A 27,450-nucleotide genomic window follows, 5' to 3' on the forward strand; every position below is an offset into this window, starting at 1 on the left:
TCTGAAGCCTCACTCCACCCCCACTTGTCAACTTGATGAGCACATTACAAAGTTTCAGTGGTTGCTGCTGAGATCTCATGTTTTCAGCTCAGTTGAATCTGTCTGGATACATGACTATACCTCTTATAGCTGAAGCCCTGATGCCTTGCTAACTCATTACTTCTTTTTTTCTCCACCCCCCACCCCCTTAATTAAAAAAAAACACTTTTTAAAAAAAGAATATCAAATAAAATACCTGAGCTGGAAAGAAAACAAACAAAAACCATTGAAGAAGTAATTCATAAGACACAAATAGCAGTTTGGGGACCAGAAACCAGGCTGGAAGTCATTAGCTTTTAGAATTGTTAGCTTAATTCTTAACTATTATCCAATGGAAAATAATAATCTAGGAGTTGATGATTTAAAGAAAAAAAAGTACGAATCATTTCTGAATTAATGTCTTCCTGGCCCTTGAGTTAAATATGGTTCTTTTAGACATACCTTAAAATAAGATCATTGTAAAACAGAGCAGTAGAAAAGGGCATTAAATAGAAAAACAGGTTTCACATAAATATAATTTCATATAACTAGGAAACTACAACCAGCGACCTTGGAGATAAAGCAAAATCTTATGGTTCTTTGTAGAGCTCAAAATATGTCTTTGGCTCATCTACTATAAAACTATAAATAATACATTTAAGTAGCCAGTACCTTAGTTCTTGAGATATTCTTCGTGTGCCTTTAGAACCCCAGACCCTACCACCATGGGTATCTCCTCTGGATTAGTTCTTTGTTCAGGGCTTTCATTCCTTCTGGTATCCTGTAGTGTCCTATCTAGTTGGGTGAGATCAGAGAGAAAGACAAAGAGGTGAGAAAAATCAAATACTTATCATTCCATCTCCTTTCCCTATCCATCATCTGGATTGGCAGAATTCTAGAGTGAAGAAGATATCTTTCTTTGTCAAGATCTTAGGAACTGCTCTTCATCTGGTCTCTTCCAGTGTTTTAGTGAATCAGCTGCCTCCAGTTCTGAGAGGACATTAACTTCCATGTTCTCTTTTGTACAATTTTATATATGCTGTTTCCTTCCTTCCTTCCTTCCTTCCTTCCTTCCTTCCTTCCTTCCTTCCTTCCTTCCTTCCTCTTTCTTTCTTTCTTTCTTTCTTTCTTTCCTTCTTCCTTCCTTCCTTCCTTCCTCCCTCCCTCCCTCCCTCCCTCCCTTTCTTTCTTTCTTTCTTTCTCTCTCTCTCTTTCTTTCTTTATTTCTTTCTCTCTTCCTCTCTTCCTCTTCTTTCTTTCTGCTTTTCTTTCTCTTTTTTCTCTCCTTTTCTCTTTCTTTTTATCTTATTTTTTCTGTCTTTCTTTTGTCTGGGCCTTGACTTACATATACTTCCAATGCAAAATCTAAGCTGTCATTCTTGTGCTGTATAATAGTACCCTTTTCTCCTAAAAGTTAAACTTCATTTAATTATAATTATGTTTTAGGTCAAAAGTTACATTGTGCAGCTAAGTAGATGGCACCTCCCATATTTTCTGCTTATTAAGGAACAGGAACAACAGATAAGGAAACTAGCCTATAGTCACAGTGATTTGCTCGAGCTCGAGCGGGCCCAGTAACGTCTCCATTGGAGACTTTGTTGTTACTGTGTCTGGCATATGGAATACTCTCGGTAGCTTGCCAGGCTCTCCGAGAGGGGTGGAGGAATCGAACTCGGGTTGGCCATGTTGGCTGCGTGCAAGGCAGACGCCCTACCTGCTGTGCTATTGAAACCCTTAAAATATACCTTCAGTCGGGGCTGGAGAGATAGCATAGCGGGTAGGGCGTTTGCCTTGCACGCGGCCAACCCGGCTTCAATTCCCAGCATCCCATATGGTCCCCTGAGCACTGCCAGGAGTAACTCCTGAGTGCAGAGCCAGGAGTAACCCCTGGCATCGCCAGATGTGACCCCCCCCAAAAAATACCTTCAGTAATAATGTTTGTTGTGACCAAATGTCTAACTATAAAAAAAGCAACAGGCACAGGCAAAAAGCAGCAAGAGGAAAAGACACGGGAACATTATTAAACTGTCAGGATACTCAGGATACTTCTCAGGAGGGTTACAGAATAAAAGCTTCTTGGGACCTAGTTCTGCCCCTGCTACTAGTTAGCTGGGCCACATAGGTGCCGTGCTTAAGTCTGATTCCTTCTCCTACTTGGTTAACTTCTTGGATTCCAGTTTTCCTTCTCTGTAAAGAATGGAAATAAATAGATCTAAGCTTTTCCTAGATCTAAGTCTGTTAATCAAAGCAGTCCTTTCACAAGTTCTATGCCAATTACATCTTAATGTATCATTTTAAACTATAGTAAAAAAATTAAATTATTATAAGTAATTTAGATTTTTTACAAAAAAATTTAAAGTTAAAATAAAATTTAACAAGAATCAAAATAAAATATCCCCTACCCCCAAGGACAGTGATGTTTGAACAGTAGAAACTAAACACAAAGATCAAAGAAAGGAAAAAAAGCAGATCAGAGATGAAAGCCAACAACTGAAGGAAGAAAAGACAGAACAAAAGAACCTGGGTAGGTTCTTTTCTACATGCCCTCTGTCCATCATGTGATGGAGAGGGGTCACTTCTATCCAAAGCCACCATCTTTATCGCATTGTTTTTCTTTCCAGCCAGTTTTCAGATTAAACCAGATAATTGAACTCATTCTGAGTACTATTTTACTGACAGATTTATATTTGTATTCTTTAATGAAAACAAATGTAATTTTCAATTTACTTAATCAAGCCTCTATTATTTATTGCAACGGAGGAAACCTGGAAGATGGCAGTATGCTTCAGTGAATGTGCTTTATGAACAGCTTGATGTGTCCCAACCATTTAACGCAGGATAAGTTTCTAGAAATTGAACAGTTGCATGGAAATGCAGGAAAATTTTAAAGGATTCATGAAAAATTTACAAATGACTCTTCAAAAAATTTACATCTGTTTACATGCAAGGCAACAGTTTGGGTATTTAATTAATGTCATCTTCAATACACCTCTATCTGAATACACAGAGATAGCCACTTTTCCTATGAGTTATTACCTGGGCAGCAGCAAATGCATCTTCTTAATGCAAGAAATAAGCATAATAACACCAAAATCACCAGCATCACCACCACCACACCAACCACAGCATTGACCATAAGAGGCATTTCTGTAGATGGTTCTAAACAAACAAAAAAACATATAGAAGCTGAAACTACTGAGCAGAAAAAAAGAGAGAAAACCTGTAGGTGAGTGATTGTGGTATATTTATTTTGTTATTTGTTTATTTTCTTTTTGAAAATTTGTTTTTGAACCTTCCATGGTCAGGAGGACCCAGAGCCACTCTCTGTGATGGTTGACCACTCCAGACAGTCCAGTGCTTGGTCCTGGGGCTTTGCAACTGTTCAGAGCCTGCAGGGACACACCCAACAATGCTTTAGGGGCCATGGTGCCCCAAAGCATGCATTCTTGATCTGTGTGTTTCCTCTATAACCCCTCTTTACTATTTTTAAGAGCGATTATTTCTAAATTTTGGGTGAGAGATAGACATCATATCAGTGAAAAAATTCATTAAGTAAGTTACTGTGTCTGGCATATCGAATACTCTCGGTAGCTTGCCGGGCTCTCCGAGAGGGGAGGAGGAATCGAACTCGGGTCGGCCATGTTGGCCGCTTGTAAGGCGAACGCCCTACCCGCTGTGCTATCGCTCCAGCCCATTAAGTAAGTTAAGACCAAGAAAATCAGAATGTAGTTGAGCACTGAACAGCAGAGCAGTTTCAGGTGTGAAACCGCGGGTCCAATCCCTAGCACCTCAAATACATAAAAATAAAAGTTAAGATCCAGAATCCTGTCTATGCCAGCAGATTTTAGGAAGAAAAGACATCTTCCTGTCTCAACTCTTCAGTTGTGGGAGACTGGAAACATTTAAATTAGCCAGTTTAGTGCTAAAGAGGATGATAGAAGGGAAATAGTTTAAAATATTGAGGAGTCATATGTCATTTTTGCATTCAAGTCTCTATACTATATTGCAAAAAATGAAGTATATGTTTACAAATGAATAATTGGCTATAAACTAGCCTGAGTCCAGAAATCTCTTTGGGGATGAATGGAGAACTAGTGTAGTCCAGTCCCACTCTGTGAAATAGAGGGTCCTAGAGGAATCATGATAAGGGGGCAGAGGGGAACAGAAGAACCAAGGTGGAGCTGTGGAATTTAGAAGCTACAGTTGATGACTAGAATAACAGACAGCATGGATCAAGTTTCCTTGAAAGAGTGATGTCAAAAGAACCAGAACTAATTTCTCTGTATCTTTGCTCTTATTCCTGAGAGAGATGTGTGAAGTCTATTCTCTAGTATAAACTGTTCAATGCCTTCTTGGGAATGAGAGATTCTTAAAATCTTTCCTTTGTCTTAATGAGTAGTCTTTATGTCTTGCTTTGTATAAACTAAACATTAGATCTTCTGTTAGAAAGTTGGATGGTAAATACACTTTAGATTGATTTTTTCCAGTTACTTTTTAGTAGTCACAGATGAATTTAACACAAGGATACATTAAAAATATTTGGGGGGGGCAGGAATATTTTATGGGTACAGTGTTTGCCTTGCAAGAGTAAAGCTGCAAATTCTATTTCTGGCACTATCCTTTATGCCCAAGTACAAACCTAATGGTACTACTGAGGGGATCACTGACACCACAACAAAGTATGTAATCTCTGATTAAAAGTGTGTGAGCACCGCAATGAAGTCGGCAGGCATTGAAACCATGTATTATCAACACAGTCATCATGACAACAGCAATGTGACCCTGACCATAAAGCTATCTCCCTGGCCCAGTGGCCCAATTCTTATTTACAACTGTGTATTCATCTTCACCTCCCCAAACTTCAGTTCTAAAACACATAATTAGGATCAGCAATAAGTTGGAATTGAAGTTTCTCAGCTCATAGAATTACCAGAAAAATAAAATTAGTTTTAGACTCTTCATTGTAGTGGCCCAACTCCTGAAAAGAAATCCTGAAAAGGAATCTTGTGTGAGTAATTTTTTTTCTTTTAATGTAGTATCTTCTACTACATTAAAAGAAAAAGAGGTTGTCTCCTATCTGAAACAAAAGTAACTATATATGTAGCATTTTCTAAAATACTCGTTGAAGGTCTTTTTAAATGCCAACATAAGTTCACTATTTGATATTCACAGTTCCTATTACCAAAATACGTTAACCAACTTACCTACATACAGTATTTGGGTGGTGAGTAATGTATATTTTCTTGAAGAAATATTGCATAAATATTCCCCACTGTCTGAAGTACTAATATTTGTCAAAGTTGAAGAGATGGTGCCTTGGTTTATTTGTTCTTCATTGCATGATAGTCGAGATTCATTGATGGTAATTTCTTGTGAGGAGCTCCGAAAGGAAGCCAGCATACAGGAAGTCCCATTTTGCACTCTGGACCAAGTGACCATGAAGTCTTCATCAGGTTGAAAAAGGTTGTTTCCAAGTTCACACAAAAGTGAAACATCTTCACTTTCTGTTGCTATAAGATCTTTTAACAGGATGGAATAGATAACAAAAGAAAATTAAATTTTCAAATGAATTTCCCCAAGTTATACTTTGAAATGTATTTTGAAATGACTTTTCCAAGAAACCATTAAATATTTTGCTCTGGAATTTTAATAAAAACTTTATTATCCTAATTTTAAATACACCACTCAGGATAAATTTTTGTCTTCAAAATGCCTACCTTGGAAAGCTAGATAGGTGATGCACCTTGGTTTTATAATGTGACACTGTTATAATGTGACAGTGAGTGTTGTAGGAATGAATGAACTACTAGTTACTAAACTTGTTGACATAAGTTAACTAGTTCAACTAGTTAAACACAACTAGTTGAGCATAAGTTAACTTGGTAACTAGTTACCAAACTTGTTAGCGTGTTTTGTTTTTGACCACTCAAATGTGGATCTTTCCCAGGAATCTCTCCATCATTCTCCCTAATAGACTAAATATTGCTACTTAATAGATCCATATACAGACTTACACTCTTTGAGATCTAATACAGTAACACCAAGTTTTCTCAGTATCAACCCATAAATAAAGGATTTACGGACACCATTCTTACACTATTTGCTTAAGAATCAAGAAACTTTAGGGCTGAAGTGATTGTAGAGTAAATTGGGATTTTGCTTTGCATATACAGACCCAGATTCAATCTTTGACATTCCATTATGGTCCCTCACGTACGGCCAGTAGTAATTCCAGAGTACAGAGCTGGGAGTAACCAATGAGCATCAACGGATGCGATCCAGCCTCCCCCCCAAAAAAGAATCAAGAAACTTTAGGAATACCTTTTCAGTATGAACCTTGGCAGGTTCTATCTTGGCAAGCTCTAACACCTTACTGATATCAGCACTGGTGGTTACCAACTTGTAATCCACCCTTTGTACACTAGTTTTTTTTATATCCTTGGTAAGAGCTCCTCACATCCCTACAAAGTAGTAAGTCAATCAAGATTCTAATGACAGTTATGAAAAGGGGAGACCCTTGCCAAATGGGCTACACCCCTCTAGTAAGCAAGGTGGCCCATTTCTTTCAAGCAACCTCAGCAGATAATAAGTGGATTCTGCCTCAGAGTCAGAAAGTTGGCCCCACACAACTATGAAAAGTATGTTCCAGTTACCAGTAAACAATTGTGCTACACCAGCACATTCAGCAGCTCCATCCACCTGTCACACAGTGATGTATACCACTAAGAGGCATGGCAGACAGCATTACACATCAACTTGCAGCAGCCAGTTTCAAAGCTCAACCCACAGCATGACCAACTCAGTATACCACAGTTGAGGACAACAAGGAAATCCAACCAATGTGACCCATCAGCTCACTGTGCTTCCCCAAGACAGGGAAGTAAGCAGAGCACACAAAAAGAATGCATTGGCTCAATAAGTCAAAGGGACTGTGCTCCTAGACTGCATAACATAAATTGAGTAACACCAAGCTATCAGACCTAAGATAGAATAGAGCAGTTTAAAATTGGTCTTACCAAATTTTTTTCACTTGTGACTGCTTTTTGAATCACAAAAGGCAACACAGAGCAACAAAGTCAGAATTATTTCAGATTCATTGTGCGTTTGATTGTTGAATAAATGTTTGGTTGTTGCATTTCAAAACACTTTACTGTTAGCAACTACTTTGCAACTTCTACATTCAGGTATGTGGTATGAGGATGCAACTCAGTTTAAGAGCACCAGACTAAGACTGGTGCTCTTAAATTGCTTTTCATGGAATAACCTGAATTTTTTGCCCAGTATTGCTTCTGGTGCCCCAAGCCAAAGAGGAGGGAGGGAGAGAAGGAGAGAGAGACAGGAGGAGAAGTAGGAAGAGGAGGAGTAGGAGAAGGAGGAAGAGAAAGAGGAGGAGGAGGAGGAGGAGGAGGAGAAGGAGAAAATAGAAGAGGAAGAAGAGAAAGAAGAATCTTCAACAAATTGCACTAAAAATTAGTTATCCTCATGCAAATAAATAACAAACAGAAAACAAAACAGAGCAAAGCAAGAAATACCACTTATGTTCACAAAACAACTAAAATGCACCAGAAACCTATAAGTTATACCCCATCCATAAAATATACCATGAGAATTTTATGAAAATTATAAGCAGAATTCTCCATGACGTTGACTTCAAAGGCATTGTCAATGATTTGATGCTACTAAGAACACAGAATTTAAAAAATAAACAAATGGGACTACTCAACTAAAATGTTTCTGTACTGCTAAAATTTAAAATGCTGACAAAATAAAAGACTCCCTACTGAGTGAGAGAAAATATTCATGCGCCATCATTCTGACAAAGGCTAATATCTAAAACATGTTAAGCACTCACAAAATTCAATAACAACAAAAGAGTTATTCCTGTCATAAAAATGTAGAGAGAAGTTGAATAGTTACTTACTCAAAGAAGAAATACAGATGGTCAAGAAACATATGAAAAAAGTGTTAATCATCAAGGATTAGAGAAACGCAATTCAAAGTTACATCACCTATACCATCACCTATACCAGAGAGAATGCCCCCCTCAATTAAAATATCTGGAAACAACCAGTGCCTAGGGAAGGCAGGAGAATGTGGTGAAGATAAATCTTTATCTACTCATAGTGGGACCGTTATATGAGTCAGTCTTTGTGGAACACAGTATGGAGATGTCTCAAAAATTAAGACTAGTGCTTCCATATGATCCAACAATTTCACTCTTGAACATCTATCCCAGCACAAAAATTTTAATTCAAAAAGGAATTTTTACGTCTATTTTTATTGCAGCACTATTTAAAATAGCTAATATCTGGAAGCAATCCAAGTGCTCAACAAAAGATGGGAGATGAAAGAAATTCTTGCTATAATTACACGATGGAATATTACCTAGCTTTTAGAAAAGATAAAACCTTGCACTTCAGTGCAACTTGAATATAGTTAGAGGGTGTCATGTTGAGCAAAGTGAATCAGAGATAATATAAACACCAAATGATTTTTGTTAATATGTGAAGGATTAAGAAACATAGCAAGGTAAACAATAGCTAGTGATAACAGGCACTCAGAGTTTGCCTATAAATAACAGACACTCAGGGTCTGCTAATGGGAGTATGAATCAGGACCTAGAGCAAGTAGAAGAGACAGTTGTTGGCAGTCTAGTAGGAGTGATACAATGACATTGTATTCCCCAAATATTCATATAAACACTATTGTAAATTTTTATGTCTAAATTAAACATATATTAGAAATAATCAATAGAGTAAAGTTACAGGCTACAAAATCAATATGCACAAATCTGTTACAACAAACTAACAGAAAGATAAATGAAGAAAATAACATATTTTATGATTATATATAAGAACAATAAGGACCAGAGATATGATATATGGGTTAAGGCACTTGCCTTGCATATGACTGACCCCAGTTCAATCCCTGACTCTTCGTATATGATTCTCTGAGCACAGCCGAGTGACCCCTGAGAACTACTGGATTCATCCCTCCCCCCAGAAAAAAGATTTAAAAGTACTTAAAGTTATTTTAAAAAACAAAACATGGTGTTCTTAAGAAAGAATAACATAGATAGGGATTTATTTTAGGAACTGAATCATGAATAACCATACATTGAAACTATAAGACACTGTTTCATAAGAAGGAAAGATAAAAGCAAAGAATACTATCTATGCTTATGGGTCAAAGAAACCAAAAACATACTGATTCAGTTCAATTCTTATAAGACCAATAGTAATCTTCAAATAAATAGAACAAAAAAAATTATTTTGACAAGCCAGGTATAAAACCTAAGTACCACTAGGTGTGGACCCAAAATAAAATTTTTAATAATTTAATAAAAGCAGTCTAGTGAATAAGAAAATATTTGAAAACATATTAGACAAAGGGTTAATATCCAAAATATAAAAATAACAATAACTCAACAATAATAACAAAAGACATTAAAATCATTAAAAACATTAAAAAGCAAAAGATAATAATGATGAAAAATAGAGGTATCATGTTTCCTAACTTCAAACTACAACAAAACAATTAAAATAATAATATGGCTTTGGAATATAAACAGACACACAGAGCAATGGAATATAACAGAGCCCAGAAATAAACCCATATAACATAACATCCATATGCAACCACTTTGTGAAAAAGAACTCAATACCAAACTAAAAACCTACTGTACATAAAAGAAAACATCATTAAACTTAGAGAGACAGATAGTTCAACCAAGTAGGCCACATGTTTTATCTGCAAGACTCCATAATTTGATTTCCAGCACTGTATGTTCCCTTGAATAACACCAGAAGTGACCCAGAGCACCAAAACAGGTATAGCCCTAAGCACTATTAGGTGTGACCAAAAAATAAATTTTTAATGATTTCTAAAAAGCAATTTATGAATAAAAGAAATATTTCAAGTACATATTAGACAGTTGGTTAATATCCAAAATAAAAATTATCATAACATTATCTCAACAATAGTAACAAAACATCAGTAATTATAAAAGGGTAAAGGATTTAAAAAGAAATTTTATTAAAATAATAGACATATTACTCATCAGGTACATGAAAAAATATTTCCTTCTTATATGTAACTAAAACCACAGTGAGATTTCACCTCATGGCTTTGAGTTCCTATTATTAAAGAAGAAAGAAACAGTAAGTAATGAAGATGCAGAGACAAAGGAACATTGTGCAGTATTGGTAGAAATGTAATTTGGTGCAGACTTTATGGAAAACTGAATGGAAGTTCCAAAAAAAGTTAAAAATATAAATGCCTTATGATCCTGAAATTTCACTTCTGGGCATCTACCTGAAGAATACGTAAGAAAACACTAATTTGAAATGTTTGTGTGCGTGTGTGTGTGTGTGTGTGTGTGTGTGTGTGTGTGTGTCCCTACCTAATTCACTGAAGCATATCTGACAATAGCCAAGATAGGGAAAAAAAACTGTGCCCATAATGAATGAATGTATAGAGCTGTGGTGGTCTATGGACACAATGAAATAACTCAGCTATAAATAAAAGATGAAATCTTACCATTTGCAACAACATGGATAAACCCAGAGGTAATTATGCTAAGTAAAATAAGTCAAAGAAAGACAATTCTGTATGGTTTCACAAATCGGTGAAATAGAAAGAAAAAAGGAAACAAAAAAAAGCCTTAGATTCTAAAAACTGAGTGATGGTTACTACAGAGCAGAAAGAAGGTAAGCAGGGGTTGGGACAAGGTAGAGGGTGTCAATGGGGTGGAAGTGGCTGGTGAATAGCCACAGAAGTGGACATATGCTGTATATACAGTTAAATGTGAAGTTATCCGCCTTCCAGTTATACTGAGTTGTTAACCAACTACTGTTGGTTGTGGTCTATTTTTTTTATTTAATAAATTTTAATTTTTCCAATTTCATGCAGGCAATACTTTAATAGACCGAGTTCATTTTGAATAGAAATTTGACTAGTGTTTTCAGTTTGCCTGCCCTATTACATTGTCTGTACTACATGATTGCCATGATCATTTTCCCTGGCTCTAGACTTAGCTAGTAGTCAAGTCTCCTGCAAGAGAGAGACACCAAAACGAGCTCTTTAAAATCCAGGGTTCAAATCTCTTTGATGCTTTAAATCCATCTTTGATTTCACATCACCTGTAGGTCCCTGTTCAAGCCCCTTAGCAAGTTGGCGTCCTTTAATCTAATTCTTATTTCTGTTTCTCTATCTTTTGTTACTTTAGCATTACCGTAAACTATTTGTACTTCAATAAATTCAGGAAAATTTGCTTTTATGTGTTTTGCAGGTCGGGTACTGGCATTCCACTGTTCTCCCACAGTTTCCTACTTCTCTTAAAATTCTGACGTTTGCAACTCCCTTAAGCATTTATTCCGCAGCAACCCCATTTATGCCCAATCACAATAACATAATTGCTACATTCCTAGTTCAGTTTTATTTTTACATGTTTGTGCTTTAGATACTGTGGATCTAAAATAAGTAAGACTCCTTGTTCTTAAGGTCATAGTGTGAAAGCAACTAAGTTTTGCACATAATTCTAAGACAAAATAGCTTTGAGCTTAAGGAACTTGGTACTTCAGGACCCTCAATTCTAAAAAAGACATATGAGGTTACAGTGTTCCCAAGAAACCAGTTATAATTTAATATTAACATTATCTACCCTTTCCCCCATTTCTTTCCATTGCCGCCTGGCTGATAAAAATTAAACATTGGGTCTCCAATACTTTAATACTGAACTCATGTAAAGATGTTGAATCAATTACTGATACTTTGAGTTTTTTCTTGGTATGTAATTGAGATTGGGAAACTGTTGATAAGGAAAAGGAAGCGTAAGAGGGTAAGTGACCTATACTTTTTCCACATAATGAGCATTTACAAATACAATTTGCTTTGTTTATGCTAGAATATTAAACCATACTTTTCCTAAGAGTTGAATGAGTATTATCAATTAGTTTCCCTTCACCCTTTATAAAAAGTAGACTCATAGATGAGAAGACTCACCAGGGTTTGTTTAATAAAAGAATAAATGTTAAATACTGATGGAAACGTTGATGAAAACTAATGACTTAATATTGTTAAAGGAGACCAAACAAAAGTAATAATGCTAATTATTTCATTTTTGTTTAGTTTAAAGATTGGTAGGAGTCAGGGGTTATAACTTGCTAATAAGATATCATTCTTTCCATTTCCAGTAATACTGGAAAATAGGTAGGAAATTTCTGTAAAGGATAAATAACAGAGAAATATTCATGGATATATCTGCTATATTCATTCCACAAATATTTCCATCAATTCATAACATCTATAAAAGTAAGAACTACTTGAGGAATTTTGCCAATGAGTAAATATTGCTCAGAAGTGAAAATGATTGGCAAAGGTAATATAATCAGTAAGTATTTGATTTGGAATTCTAGTCTTAGTCTCATTTCATAGATGCATTTTCCTTCTTCTCTGTTCTTCTTTTCCTGTAAAGCAAGCCTCATTCCTCCCAACCTCTGACATAGCACAGATATACAACAACCTATGGAACCCACCTTTCTTTGTCCATCTTCCTGTCCATTTTTGCTCCAGCAACAAGTTTTCGATAGCACATTCATAAAATGAACCTGGCGATACAATGTTTATTGTACTGTAAACATAAGAACCACTTTCTTCTACTATGGGGTTAGAAATGGATATATTATCCATTTCCCATGTGATATTTGGACAAGGCTGAGCACATAACACACTGCATATTAAGTTGTTGTTTGAGTTAGTCTCTTCATATTCAATCACAGGTGTCATGAAACCTATGGGAAGGAAAGGACACATGAAGGATGTTATAATTAGCTTCTTTTTAGGCCACCTGTACAGAGAATTTATTATTTTAACACCTATGAAAAAAAAAGATAAATTTTCTGAGCAAACCCGACCATGAGTGACAGGTAAAAAATTTTAAAAACCCTCTATGGAATCTTAAGAAATAGAGTGATTTCCTACAAAAGATAAAAGAAACATGCAAGAATACATAGCAACAATGATCTCAATTTTCTCAGAAGAATCCTTGGGACTAAATTTGGTCTTAATAAACAACCAAAATATGGATGTCAAAGCCTGTAAACTAGAGCTCATGTATCACTTCTAACAATTCAGGTATAGGCTTAAATCCTTTCTGACTCTTTGTTTACACATTATTCTTAAATTTCTGAGTCAAGGTCTGAAACAGCTAAATGGGACAGAAGGAGAAGGAATAAATTAAATACCCATTGGAAAATGTTTCTCCACCCAAATATATAAGTAAATTAATATGGACAAAAGAAAATCATATAATATTAAAATAACTCCTATTGAGAAAACACACATATGTGTGTGTGTAATTTGAACAAGTAATTCAATACTGTTTGGCTAACATATTGATAGACATTTTTAAGGCTGATAATATTAGGTGCTGATGAGACTAATGAGAATATCAGTATGTTTATGCTGTTTGTGATAGTATTGTGTTCTTACAGATCATATTCATTTAGATATGAAGATGTTTATCACAACAGCTTAAACACCTCACTAGCCTCCAATGCAAACAGATAAATCAATGATCAATTATAGCATCAGATTTGATGCATCAAAAAATAATGAGGTAGATTTATATTTATTGAATCAGAAGGAAACCCATAATATATTAAACTAAGGAAATGACATTTAAGAAAATCTATGATGCCACTATTATTTTATAAAACCATACAAACTCACTTACCTTCTAAATTTAGCACTACGTGTGTCCAGGAATTACTAGATGAGGTTCCAACATAGCAGGTATAAGTCCCTTCATCCTGAAGTCTTAATCTTTTAAGTATTAGGGAGGCATTCCCATTTGGAATTTCTTCCTGAAATAGGGATGTCCTGTTTACGTATTGGGAGCCAGCAACCTGGTCAGCATTTTTGAAAAATGAGTGAACAATATCACTCTCTTGGTTCCGCCAGTAAATTACTGGTTCAGACCCAATCTCAAAAGAGCAAGGGAGGGTTACATCTGCATCAAGTCTTCCAGTGACTGTTTCCTTTTTCTGAGGTTTAGATAGACCAAAAACCTGTGGAAATGATATATCTAAAATAAAGAGAAATTATAAAAGTGTTGATGATTAGTTCTTTAAGTGTGATAAAATACCTAGAAGAATCATGCTCAATATCATTTTAATCAGTAACAGACCATGACACAAAGAACATTCTGGTAAGTCTTATTGCAAGAAATAAGTCATGGATCTCTATGACTGAAATTTTTGCAAAATAACTATGAGAATTGGCAATAGCTTGACAGATACAAACACTAGTTTGCTATCCACTTGATCAATAGTCTCATCTTTTCTCTGATACTGTTCTGCTACAGCACTATGAGTTATATACATTATGTATAGAAAAGAATCCCATCTTTTAAAAATTTTATTCTGTGAATACATTCACTTTTAACACCCTCTAAAACAATAATAAATCAACTTATCCAGAAAGCTAAAGAAAGCAGGAACTAAAGGAATACAGCAAACTTAATTTGATGAGAAAGTATTTAGAACAGCTGGACAGCAATGCGGGTTCAGGAGTCTACTAGGAATATTCAGAACCTAGTCTCAAGCAGAAGAGGACATGAATTGGAAGAGTTTAAAAGGGAAAATGAAGTCATTCATTTATTTTGACATTCAGACCACTCAGTCTATCATCAGTCAAAACAAAGTGAAGAAATATTACTTTGGACATAAATGTAGAATCCAATCCTAATTTACACACATGAACACTGTCAACTTCAAAAATTAATTTAAAGTTTTGCTTTGTTTGGAGTCTATACTGGCAGTACTTGGGAATTACTCCTGCTCTATGTTCAAGGGAGTCTCTCAGAAGTTCTGGGGAAGCATGTCATGCCAGGGATCCAAACTGGGTCTCATACATGCAAAATATGTACCCAACCCATTAAGCTATCTCTCCAGTCTCCAAAAAATAATTTAAAAAATAAATAGTTTTATCACAAAGAGTGTTTTATTTTATTTTATTTTTGCTTTTTGGGTCATACCCGGCAGTGCTCAGGGGTTACTCCTGGCTCTGCACTCAGGAATTAGTACTGACGGTGCTCAGGGAGCATATGGGATTCTGGGGATTGAACCCAGGTCAGCCGCATGCAAGGCAAATGCCCAGCCTGCTGTACTATAGTTCCAGCCCCCACAAAGAATGTTTTAATAAAGAAAATGTACTCAGTAACTGAAGGATCCATCTAGCCTATTTGATCAATTTATAATAACTGTATAAATCTCAGTGTCTTATGAAAAAAGAAGGAAGGAAGGAAGGAAGGAAGGAAGGAAGGAAGGAAGGAAGGAAGGAAGGAAGGAAGGAAGGAAGATAGATTCAGGATTTGAGAGAAAGTAACTGGGCAAGCTATTGCCTTGCTTGCAGATGACCCAGGTTCAAACCCTGACACCTTGAGCTTCATCAGGACTGATCTCTGAGCACAGTGGCAGGAGTAAGCCCTGACTCGCCCAGATCCCAAAAGAAAACAAAAAAATTTTAAAAAGTATTTCTTTAAATAAAGTAGATATAATAGTTGGTTTACATATTCTATGTTAGTACTGGAAAGTGCCAATCTTCATCACAGTGGAGTTAAACCCTCAGAGTCTTGAACAATAAGACAATCCATAATGGGAGAATTGGATGCTCATGTGGACCAGTCACAAAGACCCCAATTCTGCCCTACAGAAAGCTAGAAGAATATGTATTGTGTTTAAAAAAATGGGAAGGTGGAAAAGAAAATGGTGGGGTTTTTTTTAATCCTTTAATTGCTCCATTAAACAACTCTAATATTTCACTGGATAATTAAAAATTCTGTCACAAAGTTGATAATACTTTCTGTCAAGTAAGTTCCCAACATACAATTAAAAACTATCAATAAACAAAACAATCAATCAAATTTATCTTTCTAGTAATTCTACTTATGGTATAAGATTATAAATATTTTAGTCAGAGTATAGAAGAGAAACATGATTTTTAAGTCTCATGAAGGCTTTAGTCTTTGTCCTACTTCTTATTAAGTGAGCTTTTAGAAAAGTTTACAATGGCCACAGAAGGAACAGTCACATTGCCCTCGGTATTTGTGGTCCTTCTGATTCAAGTAACAACTTGATGTACTATAGAGGTACTTACCTTCAGATCTACTCAGAGATAACAGAGAAATGAGGAAGAAATACCACACTGCCTGTGCCTTCATGTCTTATGGTTGTCATATTAGTTATACTGTCAAAGAGAGGCAAAGTATACATGCTATGAATTCCAATTATAAATAAAAATTAGGAAAGAAAAAGTATATTATCTGACTAAGGATCTTAAATTATAGAAGATTAATTAATAACATAAATAATTCTACAGTCACTAAAGTTGATTTTATTTTAAAAAAATGATCATCTTTTACATTCTATTATGTTTTTCATTCCAAAGTTACAGAGGGAAGTTTTTATTAAGAGCATTACTAGAGAAATTATTAGCTTCATAAAATATTACTGAGTTTTGTACATTAAAAAATTCTAAACATAGGAGAATAACATGATATTATTAACTGAATACTAGTATGTCAACTCTTCAGAGCATGTTTCATATCTAAAGTAGTGCCTGTTATGTAACTGATACTGAAAAATGGCTGTTAAATGAATTGGCAGTTCAACAGTGGTTCTCTCTGTATAGTAGTTTTTATGTTACTTTTAAAGTTTTCTACAATGAACATGTATTTAATTATAAGTTAGCAATTAGAGTAATTATTTACAAAGAATGTTTTAAAAACTAAAAATAGTTTTAAAATATAGGTGGAAAATGTCTACAGACAATATAACTTCAGGTAAGTAAAAATATGCTTTTTTTTCCTAGTGTTGGACTAAAGAAAATTTTCACTCTTTCAGAAGCAGCTTGGAGCCAGAGATAAGGCCTTGCTTTGTATGCAGCTGACTCTGGTTTGATTCCTGGCACTGCATATGATCCTCCAAACACCACCAGGAAGAATCTCTGAACACAGGGCCTGGAGCAAGTCAGAATTAGCACTGTGTGCCCCTAATCTCTAAAAAAGTTTGTAAAAATAGTCTGCAGGGAGCTGAGGAGACAGTTCAAAAGGCTGGAGCATGCATACTGCATAAAGAGATCTTGGGTTCAATCCCTGGTATCGCATGGTTTCTGGACCAGGACACTCTGGGTAAGAGCTTAGTTGCTCCAAGAACATCTGAAGAGCCCCACGACTCCAACAGACAAAAAAAAAAAAAGTAAGAAATTTATTTATTTAAAAAAACAGCAAATTAAGAAGCTTTAAAATACTTCTGGAGCTCTGACGGAAGTTGCCCCAATTGGAAAAAAATGAAAAAACTAAAAGCAAGAAAACAAAGAAAAATTTAAAGAAATCATTTTGGAAGTTTATTACTATATGGCTGCATTTGAAACATGATAATGTATAAGAATTATTAAAATTATGGAGCAGAGCAACAGTACAAGCAGGTAAAGCTGTCTGCCTTATATGCGGCAGACCTGGATTTGATTCCCAGCACCACATATGCTGTCCTACACCTTCCAGGAGTGATCCCTGAGTGCAGAGCTAAAAGTAAGGCCTGAACATCACCAGATGTGGCCCCCCCAAAACAAAACAAACAAACAAAAACATTAAAATCATATAAAAAGGAAAATCTGACACTGGAGCCATGGTTCAGCAGGCAAAGCATTTGCTTTGCACACGGCTCACCCAGGCTTGATCCCAGGCATTCTATGGTCCTGCAGCACCACCAGGAGTAATTCCTGTGTGCAGAGCAAGGAATAACCCCTGAGGATCCCCGGGTGTGTGACCTTGCCCCTGCAAAATAAATAAATAAAAAGAAAAATCTAGGTTATCGCATATCACCAAAATAAAAACAGGGAGATTTTGCAGTTTTGTTTTACGTGTTAAATAAAACAAACAAATGCTGTCCTCCTGTTGTTCATCGATTTGCTCGAGCGGGCCCAGTAACGTCTCCATTTTGAGACTTGTTGTTGCTGTGTTTGGCATATTGAATACGTCACGGGTACCTTGCCAGGCTTTGCCGTGCAGGCAAGATACTCTCGGCAGCTTGCCGGGCTCTCTGAGAAGGGCAGAGGAATCGAACCTGGCTCTGCCAGGCAGGCTGCACTCAAAGCAAATGCCCTACTGCTCTACTATCGAAAATTAAGCATAGTTTTCAATATATGACTTTTCTAATAAAACTTCATTTTCTTTTATAGAAAAAGACATAAAAAATGAAAAAGCAATCAAAATACAACATTTTAATATTAGGGCCAGGGATGTGGTACTATTATTTCTTAACCTGGTTTCTAAAACACATATCTGACTGGTTACCCTTTTATTTAAATTTTTGCCTTCTTATAGCCCACAATCAACATGGTGTCTAAAGGGGATTTTTTTTATTAAAAATATTAATCACTTAAAACATTCTCCTAAATAAATGCCATCAGTGGTTTCTCCCCACATTTGACTGATCTTCTGAACATTAACCTGCTGCACTGTAGCACTGGCCTCCGTTATTCATCGGTTTGCTCGAGAGAGCATCAGTAACATCTACATTGTGAGACTTGTTGTTACTGTTTTTGGCATATCAAATACACAAATGGGAGCTTGCCAGGCTCTGCCGTGCGGGCCAGATACTCTCAGTAGCTTGCCAGGCTCTCCGAGAGGGATGGAGGAATCAAACCCAGGTCGGCCATGCAAGGCAAATGCCCTATCCACTGTGCTATTGCTCCACTAACCTACAAAATACACTCTAAATTCTAGTGCTTCCCACCCTACCCCCGTTTCTACTGTAATAGGCCCAAACCTACATTCTAAAGGGTTTATGAACACGAGTGCTCCAATTCAAGTGTCAGCATAAGCTGAATCTTAGGTTCTTTAGAACTACTTAATGCATGTCTTTTAAGTAAAAGGACAAATTACTGTAACCCATTTATCATCTAAGACAAAGTACGATGAATTGAAAAAAAAATCCTTAACCTCTTTTACACAAATACTTGATTTAGCACTATTGAAATAATTTCAGGATTCAGCTAAATGAGGCAATAAATGAGTATTTGGCCCTATTTTTATGCCCAAGTTTTATTTTTAGACATTTAATTTTTCCCACCAAACAGCAAAACTCTTCCACCTTGGATTAAAAATGAATTTACCGAAGTTGCAATCAGCATTCTTAGAAACAGGCTCAAATGTTAAGAAGCATCTTGTACTGGTGCACTTTGGCTGGATTCCAGACGTGGGGGAGAAAAAGCAAAGAGAGGCAGCCTCTGTAATGGAACAAAGCAAAAAAGAAACCAGATGCTAAGACTAATCAGACACAAGAGAAAATTGAGGTCATTCTCCAAGCATAAAATAAAGAGAACAGAACAGCTACCCTGGTACCCTTCTTAACAGCTGCAGACTAAATTGGCTACAGCTATCATCACTAATTGTTATCATGACAAACATCACTGATGCTCAGGTCAGATTTTTAAAAATTATTATTATTTTATTTTGGAGGGTCATTCAAGTAGTGCTCAGGAGGTCCAGGGCAGGGGTGCCTCCTAGCAACGGACTGGCAGTATGATACAAGGGCGTGAGACGCTGTGCTGCTTATCCAAGCCAATGAGGGAGTTGCGGTGGGTGTGTGAGGAAACTCCAGGGTTGTACCTGGTAATGCTCAGGGGATCTTACTGGGTTTGGCTGTGAGGAAGCCACATGTCTTAACCCCTAAACTACTACTGTAGGCTTCAGGTCAGATTATAAGTTTTTTTTGCTTGGGCCTCGGGACCATGCCTGACAGTCTTACTCCTGGGCTTACTGCTGGCTCTATGCCCAGGGATCAGATGAACATATGGGATACCAGGGATAGAAACCAGCTCAGCCACAACAAGAGTCCTATCCACTGTACTATTCCTCCAAACCCCAAGTCAAGTCATATACTTAAGACTACAGATGAGTGACACAAAGATATTCAATTATAAGACTAAAACATTTTTTAAAATCATGATACTTCAATATAAAAAAAAAGTACTGGCCTATATAATGACCAGAGTCACACACCATGCCTATTTTTTCTTAAAACACAAGACTGTTTTACATCTTTCATAGCACATACATTTGTGCTACATATTCCTTAAGGAACAGCAGCTCCTGGGGTGCTACATTCTCCCCTGTGTTGTTTTAAATTCAGTACTGCTCCACAGTGCTCATGGCACTGAGCCAAATTTTGTAAGAAGTCATAACAAAAGGAAAACACTTTTAGCATCCTAGGGATTTCTCCTTAGCATCCACTGTGATTTTAATAGGATTGACTTTCTTTAGACAGAAACAGAACAAAAGAACAAATTGTTGGCTTACTCTCTTTTTACATACACACACGCACGCACACACACACACACACACACACACACACACACACACACACAAATCTCTCCTGATGTTTTATAGTGAGAATCTACCCACTGAGGATTCATATGTTGGGTTAATACTTTGAATCTCTCGGGATATGCCTTGGCCTCAAGCTCTGATTTTTGAGTTGAGTTAAGGAGTCCTGGCTATTTTGTTCAGAAAGCAGGCTGCAAGTGTGCGCTAACATACCTCAAGGGAACAGTAGAGGTGCAGTTGTAAGGGAAGTTAAACTTGGAAGATTGGAAGCATATCCTTGGTGGTGATTGCCTACCTGATTTCAGCTTAAGAGCAGAAAACAGAACCATCAATAGTTGTGAGAAACAATCTCCATGCTGTCTCTACAGAATTACAATTCCTGAGAGCAGTTCAGTAGAGTAGGCAAGCAAAGGAAATTTGTCTGTGGGGTTTTCCATTCTCTAAGTTCTTCCCAGAGGAGACTCCCATGCTCTTTCTATCAAGTATATGGTGCCTCAAAACAGACACGAGGGCAATGATTTTGCATCTCACTGACTGCTGCATTGAGTGCGGATATACAGAATCACTGTCACTGTCATTGTCCTCCTGTTGTTCATTGATTTGCTCAAGCGGGCCCAGTAATGTCTCCATTGTGAGACTCGCTGTTACTGTGTTTGGAATATTGAATATGTCATGGGTAGCTTGCCAGGCTTCGCCGTTCCGGTGAGATACACTCGGTAGGTTGCTGGGCTCTCCGAGAGGGGCAGAGGAATCGAACTCAGGTGGGCCATGTTGGCTGCGTGCAAGGCAATGCCCTAACTGCTGTGCTATCGCTCCAGCCCGGATATGCTTAATGGGGAAACCATAGCCTCCATGAGCCCTTTTCGGGTCATGTTTAGGCTCTAGCTGTCACTGTGGGGGCAGAATAGAAAATAAACAGGCTGAGAATAAGCCTACCCAGAGTCGATGGGGTCAGCAGTAGACATTTATAAATGAGGCAACAGAGTAGGGAGGGGTAGGGGAGCTCTCTTAATCTAATTGTTTGAGAGAACAAGAACAGAGGAGACCCAAGAAAGTCTATGGAAGATCATAAATTTGGTCCAATAAAAGTAGTTATTTCAAAATTGCCAAATTTACAGTCTAATTTCACATTTGATATTTGATATATTAGGAAACTGTCAATCCCTACCCAGCTCCCCTGTGTTCACTTTATCAGTTGAATGTTCCTGCATAATTAATCACTCAGCTATTGCTACTTGCTCCCACAACTGCAACCTTTACCCACAGGACTATTTTTAAGTGATGAAAGCTGTGGATTGAGGACTTATACTCCTCTACTCCTCACCCCAGGGGTGGATTTAAGACTAAAGACATTCTGTGGTCCAGGTCCCTCAAGGAATGAGGCTGAGCTTTTACCTAAAGTCACATCCCATCTTCATTTGCTTAGTTTCTTTCTCTGTCCTATTTTGCTTTCCAAACTTCTTTTCGGGTTTTGTTTTGTTAAAACTGAACCTAGATGTACTGGACATAATGACTTCAACTGAAGTTCTGAAGTTATATTATGAATTCTCACTCTGTGTAATGTAGATAATATAGTCATGACACAAAGGTGTAGCAGTAGTTTGGGGATGTTTGTGTGAAAGAATTGGCTAGATTATAATAGGAGCCTTCCTTTTTCTTTTTAGCTTGGTTTTTAACACCTTTTTTTCTAATCAGAACCCCAGATTATGAGAGACACAATTATTATATTTGAATAAATGCATTGCATGCTAAGTGATATATTATTACTCATTACCATCTCAATTCAATCTTTCTGTCATTCTTTTAAATCCAGAAGCGAAGAATTCCTCTTCGAGTCTACATATTTAGTACCAGAGTTGTGGGTACTGTAGTGGAAGATCAGAATGAAGTACTTGGTGCAAAGAATACTCAAGTATTTACAGGACTTATTTAGCATAGACTACTTAAAGTTTTTATTAAGTGATGCTTTTATAACGAACTGCCTCTGGCAAGCACTTGTGTGTATGTATACACACATTAGTGGTTTGGGGCTCTTAAATTTAACATGGTATATAATCTAAGTAGCTAGTGCTAAGAATGACTCTGTGTGGGGCTGTGTATACAGCTCGATGGATCATTTCCAAAGTACAGTGTTATCAGGCTGGCTTTTTACACTGAATTTTCTGTGCAGCTCAAAGTCAGTTCTGCCAAAAAACTGTTATTTGTCAAACTGTTGCTTGAGCTTTATCTTCTACTTAAAATCCCTTCTGAAACTAGAGTCAGACAACATTTAAGTTCTAAGAAACAAAAGAAAATGAGATGCCTCAAATTTATTCTTATTTCTTAGAAAACAGAACTAGATCATTTTTTGGGATACCCAAACATATGAGCCAGAAATATTAGTATATTTTCTACTATTAAAGATGTTTAATTTGAACATCTATGTTCTACTCTGGAGAGGGATGAGTTTGAGAGTCCCTGACTTCAAAACACTAAGTCTGTTATCAAAAAATCTTATAAATAAATAATCGTAATACAGAGATATTAGACTGCACAGTAGAAGGTCAGAGTAAAAACACTTGAAATTAGTGGGGCCAGAGTATAAGAAAACTTTTCCAAGTACTAATTATGAAAGATAAAGATAAACTGACCGATAAGGATGAGTACAAGGAAGTTAAGGAGGAAAGATAGACTAGGCAAAAATAGACTAAAGATTGAGTTGCCAGAGGGAAGATAAGTACCAAGTAGCCTGTGTGGAAAATAAAATTATGACAAGGTCTATAAGGATAAGATCACGACCATTCATCTAAGCCACGTTAAAAAATAGAAAACTTATGATGAAACCAGTCATGTATTTTAGAAAAGACCAGTAGTAGTATTCTAGATAATGAGTTAAAGAAGCTAGCCTCTAAGCATCAACTAATTACATGTGGCAGGAAAACATTTAACACAAATGGTAAAGGTAAAGGTAAAGGTAAAGGCCCTCCCGTTGATCGTCGATTTGCTCGAGCGGGCCCAGTAACGTCTCCATTGGAGACTTTGTTGTTACTGTGTCTGGCATATCGAATACTCTCGGTAGCTTGCTGGGCTCTCCGAGAGGGGCGGAGGAATTGAACTCGGGTCGGCCATGTTGGCCGCTTGTAAGGCGAACGCCCTACCCGCTGTGCTATCGCTCCAGCCCCAACACAAATGGTAATAGCAGGATATGGATAAAACATCAAAGAATATTGTAACAATTCCTTGGACCATCTCCCTCCTGTCTTGCTAAAATAACCTTTCTTTCCTGGTGCAGGGCATGACCACTTCTAGCTGAAAAAAGAAATGACTTGGAACAAGTCAATGATATGATCATGAGTTTTTCCGTGTTGGTAGATCTCTACTGGGATTCATTATAGAGAAAACCAGTCAGAATGTACTTTCTTGGTAATTAAGAACCAGCAACTATACTTCTATGAGTTTTTGCATTTAACTCAATCAGATCTATTTTTCTTTTCCTTTCTGAGTTCAAGGAAGGGTCCAGGTTCATGTACTGCATGGGTTTCTAAAACAAACTACTAAGGTAAAAGTGAAAAAAAAGGTGTTGATGCCATTTTTGGATAAACAGGCATAAACAGAGATCTGTTGGGAGAAAGTTTTAAAACTTTTGTATCTGTATAAGAAGCAGCGATATAAGAGCAGAACTTGATGCCAACACCCTCCTCTACTTTTGGAGTACTGATTTGATGTCTGGAGTTGTAGCAATCATCATACACATATGTATAAAGAAGCACGGGTATTGAAAAGTCAACATAATTAAGATAGAATAGGAGAAAGATGGGAAGCATTTTTATTGATAATGGTGCCACCAGTTCCTATATCTATCTGTTCTAGGTTCTTTGTCCTTAATATTTTTGTAAAATAATACATTTAAACTGCTTTGTTTTGGGTCTACAGAAATCCCCAGGCATTTCAAACACAGCCACAAACACACACACACACACACACACACACACAAACACACACACAAAATTTTTATCTTATGAAAGCTATTAAATAGATTGTAGGCTCCATTATTGGCTATATAAATAAATCAACGAAAATAAACTCCCACCACAACAAAACAGAGAAAAAAATTCATTCTGTACCCTTCAATAAAGAAAAGTTTGAGACATACATTTACTTGCTAACAGTAGTAAAATCACTTTTAATCTTGAAGCTAAAATAAACATTAGTTATGAGCCACTGGAAGTTTGTGGTTAGTTTAATGTGCCTTATGCTTTTTATAGGAAAAAGTTTCTAACAAGCAGAACTGCGTTAACCTTAAAATTTCTGTTTCTTTTTAGTGTCAACATTAAAAGTAAAACACCAATTCTCAGCTGCAGCTTTATCTTGCAAATGTGGAAGTTTTCTACTATGCAACTAAAAAAGAGTTTAGCTAGCTGTTTTACTCTCTAGGGCCCCAATTTCTCCTTATTTGTACAAAGAGAAAGAATAAATTATTTTTTTACAAGGATCCTTTAAAAATAGGACTATAAGATAGTAAAGTTACTTTATAGTATACAACTATCGCTAAAATATTGGAAGAAATAATAAATTTGACATCTCATGACTCATTAGGCATACTTCAATGATGTAAGTTTAGCACTGACTTTAGAAATTTAAGACTATAGAAGGGGCAATATAAAAACCTTGAGCTGGTACGTAGACCTTTCAAAGTCCTACCTGATTTTACACCTTTATTACACATGGGTTCTTATCTAGTGCCACTCTCAAAACTTTAACAAAGTCCTCTGAACCAGACTCTAGCCATACTATTGTCATACTGATAAAAACTTTGCTTTTCTTGTTTTTTAAACAGAGTACCTGAATTTGACTCATTTAGTCACACAGTTGTTGGCTTACTCAAAACAAACTGCTTCTGTTAAGACACAAGCAAATTCCAAAGAGGGAGTCGAAGAGAGGGAAAGAAAAGAAGGCAAGGGAGAGAGGATGTGAGAAAAAGAAGCAAATGCTATTTTATATATATATATATATATATATATATATATATACACACACACACACACATATATATATATATGATGTGATATGTGTGTGTGTGTGTGTGTGTGTGTGTGTGTGTGTGTGTGTGTGTTTGGGGGAGTTAGTTCTTGTGATGGCCACAGTCAATGATGCTGAGGGAGGCAGCACCTCTAGATCAATGTTTCGGACCATTAGATCCACTTCTGGAGGTGCTGGGGAAGGGGGCATGGTGCCAAGTATCAAACATGCGAAGAATGTTATTTTACCACCTGAACTACTTCAACATCCCTAACATAATTTTTTTAAGTGAGATATCTTGTCATGCTCTGTTCAGATAGTATAAGCCAGGTCCAGAATGATTCACCAGTTAATATGATCTCACTCATATTTCTCAAGCCCATCTTCTAATAATTCTCCCATGTCTTAATTCTGTCTCAATTATCTTTCCCTAGACTCTAACCTTTCTCCTAACTCATGCCCAATGTCCTTTTCTTTCCTCACACTTATAAATAAAGCATACACAGTTTCATTTCTTTGTTTTTTTTTATTACACCCGGCAATACTCAGGGGTTACTCCTAGCTCATGCACTCAGGAATCCTGATGGTGTGCTCAGGGGACCATATGGGATGCTGGGAATCAAACCTGAGTCAGCCTAATGGAAAGCAAATGCCCTACCCGCTGTGCTATTGCTCCAGCCCCCATAATTTCATCTCTTGATTATTGTACTTCCTGGTTATGATCCTTTCTGCCAACTACCTTATCTTCTGATTTTATTCACCTTTATTATACATGGGTTCTTATCTATTGCCACTCCTCAAAACTTACTAAATTCAATAAAGTCTTCTAAATCAGACTCTGGCCTTATTAATGTCCTAGTGATAAAACATAGCTTCTCTTTTCTTGCTTTTTAAACATGTTTAAAACCAAAAGGAAAAGTCAGTTACTCCTTCCTATGTGACAAAATGGGATGTTTTTTTGTATTTGAAGAAAAGAATTGATAAATCCTAGAAAAGCAGGTTTATGTGAGTAAAAAAAAATGAATGAAAGAGCTAATGTTTTTAGAAAGTTCTGATTTTTAATGTGTAAGTTTTCTTTTTTATATTTTTGCCTATATTTTACTGCTCATTTTTGTAATTAACTAGCTAGTACTTCAGTTATATTAAACATGCAGTAATATTATATACTTCTACATCTAGCCATATTTATTTAATAGATAATTTACATATTAAGGGTGAAGACACTGAGGTTTAGAGAGGTTAAGTAACTAATTAAAAAATCAAGAGCTCTAAACTATGTCAGAACTATGACCTCGAAATTTTCTCTTTACCATGCTACTATGAAATCTCACAGGAACTGTCTCTGAATTACTATACTAAAGGTTATAGCCCTGAGAACCAACTATCTAAGGCAAAGTTGTTCTTTCAACTATAATCAGCCTGTACATGAATTTTGACACTTCTGAAGAGCATTGGTTCTGATTCAAAGACATTATTTCTTTTTATCAAGTAGTTGATGGTGATTGCAAAATCATGCACGGTTTTACAATTGTTAGCCCTTATCACATCAGCAAGGTCATTAATACATAATTCCAAAGTGCCCTCTCTGCTTCCACCTTACTCAGCTCTCCAAATAGTTTTTATTTATTTTATAATTAACAGAAAATTTTATTCATGTTCAAATGTGTTTAGTCTAAACGATAGATTATATAGTTACCTTATACACATTCTTTGTCATAGTTAACCTTCAAATCATGATTTCAACACATAATCAATCCGCTTTTAAAAAATGAACAAAACAGAACTCAATAACCTCTAAATGTGTTGGAGACATTTCTACCTTCCCGGAAGTCTTGCCTTCCCATTTCATTTTTTTTTAATTAGTGAAACACCATGAGGTACAGTTGTAGACTTACAAATTTTCGTGCTTGGTTTCCATTGTACAATGATCGAGTACCCATCCCTCCACCAGTGCCCATTCTCCACCACCACTGATCCCAGTATCCCTCCCAACCCCCTCATTCCAACATCCACCCTGCCTCTGTGGCAGGGCACTCCCTTTTGTT

At 36.5% G+C, this 27,450-nt stretch overlaps 1 protein-coding gene across 1 annotated transcript; it reads right to left on the reverse strand.

Annotated features, from left to right (window-relative positions):
* Positions 1-2,076: 2,076 nt before the first annotated feature.
* Positions 2,077-16,240, reverse strand: HHLA2 (HHLA2 member of B7 family). Its single transcript, XM_056109147.1, has 6 exons — positions 16,177-16,240; positions 13,754-14,104; positions 12,528-12,809; positions 5,223-5,537; positions 3,116-3,177; positions 2,077-2,205 (listed from the first exon to the last, which is right to left on the reverse strand). Exons 1-6 carry the CDS (start codon positions 16,238-16,240, stop codon positions 2,077-2,079), a joined length of 1,203 nt encoding a protein of 400 aa, XP_055965122.1.
* Between the last annotated feature and the right edge of the window lie 11,210 nt (positions 16,241-27,450).

Source organism: Sorex fumeus, unplaced genomic scaffold (assembly GCF_029834395.1).
Source record: "Sorex fumeus unplaced genomic scaffold, SorFum_2.1 ptg000265l, whole genome shotgun sequence".
Taxonomy (NCBI): Eukaryota; Metazoa; Chordata; class Mammalia; order Eulipotyphla; family Soricidae; genus Sorex; species Sorex fumeus.